General features: G+C 48.4%; 1 protein-coding gene across 1 annotated transcript; it reads right to left on the minus strand.

Annotated features, from left to right (window-relative positions):
* Nucleotides 1-325: 325 nt before the first annotated feature.
* On the minus strand, nt 326-919 carry LOC308299881 (claudin-4-like; the record flags this gene model as incomplete). Its single annotated transcript, XM_080743662.1, has 1 exon — nt 326-919. One exon carries the CDS (start codon nt 917-919, stop codon nt 326-328), a length of 594 nt encoding a protein of 197 aa, XP_080599788.1.
* Between the last annotated feature and the right edge of the window lie 574 nt (nt 920-1,493).

Here is a 1,493-nt window from a genome sequence, read left to right on the forward strand (position 1 = left end):
ACACAATGAAACACAAAGTGGAAGGCAGACCGGTGATCTTTGTGTGTTCATATGTAACGGCTGGGCTTCGAACCCGGGCCTCCCACGTCAGAGTCTAACATCTTAACCACGAGACATCTCTTTGGTCCGGGGGAGTTACTAGACTTTTGAGGATTCAGGCAGGGGCTGCGACTCTCTCCGCCACACACATACAATTGCCATTATAAAAAACAGAGATCGGATTGAGGTGTTAGAAGAAATTACATTTAGAAAAAGAAAAAAAAGGGTGAATTCAATCAGCAAATGATTGAGTCTTCTTCAGGTAAGAGGTATTAAAGCATTCCTTTCAGACGGGTGCGGAGGCTCGGCCGGTGGCTGTGGACCAAGCCTGGGAGCAGAGAAGGCAGCCTGCCAAGATGAGGCTTCCAGCGGTGGCCCAGCCGATGAACAATGCCGCCCCCAGCTCCCTACGCTGGAAATTGGTCATGATAGGGTTGTTAAAGTCTCTGATGATGGTGTTTGCAGACCAGCAGACAGGAACGAGCACGAGGACACCGGCCACGATGAAGACGCCCCCAGCAGCGATGGTCACTCTGGCTCTAGTGGTCTCATCCTTCACAAAGTTGGTGCATTTCCCCCCGGCGACGCCCAGGAAGACCCCCAACGCTGCCACCACGATGGCAATGACTGTCAGAACTCTGGCTGCCTGCAGGTCTTGGGACAGGGCCAGCAGAGAGTCATAGACCTTGCACTGCATCTGCCCTGTACTTTGCGTCACACAGTTCATCCATAAGCCTTCCCAGAGAGTCTGTGCTGTCACTATGTTGGCTCCAATGAAGGCTGTTACTGTCCACATGGGCAGGGCACACACTAGGATGGTTCCCAGGAGGCCGATGATAGCCAGGGCAAAGCCCAGCATATGTCGTACCATTGACACCATGGTGAAGTATAGGCCTCTTCTCTTGGAGTTGAAAAAAAAAAGGTTTCTGTAGGCCTACAGAGAGTAGGTCCGTTCAGCTCGGCTGTGAAGCTGGATGTGGTTGTATGTGCCTCGATGGGGTGACACCCGTTGGGAGAGGAGGGGCATGAGGAGCAGCAGAGGCGTGATATACTGTATGAGGCAGAGAGAGTTCTATAGGAGGTGGGGCTGCATTTTCCCAGAAGCTTGTTTTTTCCCCACAGTGCAGTGTTCCTTCAAATGTATTCCCAGCTGGAAAAGAATCTGTTCTATGTCTCCCACTCCATTGGTTGTGCTCGGAATGAACATTATCCATATTTATGTGTAGAATCCATTCTTGAAGTAATTTCTTTTATGTCAGTCAGGTCCATCTTTCATGTTAAAGTTTATATTTGACCTCTGGGAGAACAACTCATAGACACAACATGATTTGTAAAGTACTTTTAAAATAAATAAATTGTTGAGAGTGGCAGGAGACATACAACTTCTACCTTTTTTTTTCCAAATGAAAAAGAATCTTTAAGGCCAGTGAGTTTCAGGTGGAAAACATTTTAAC

Source organism: Nannobrachium achirus (genome assembly GCF_963921795.1).
Source record: "Nannobrachium achirus genome assembly, chromosome: 15".
Classification (NCBI taxonomy): Eukaryota; Metazoa; Chordata; class Actinopteri; order Myctophiformes; family Myctophidae; genus Nannobrachium; species Nannobrachium achirus.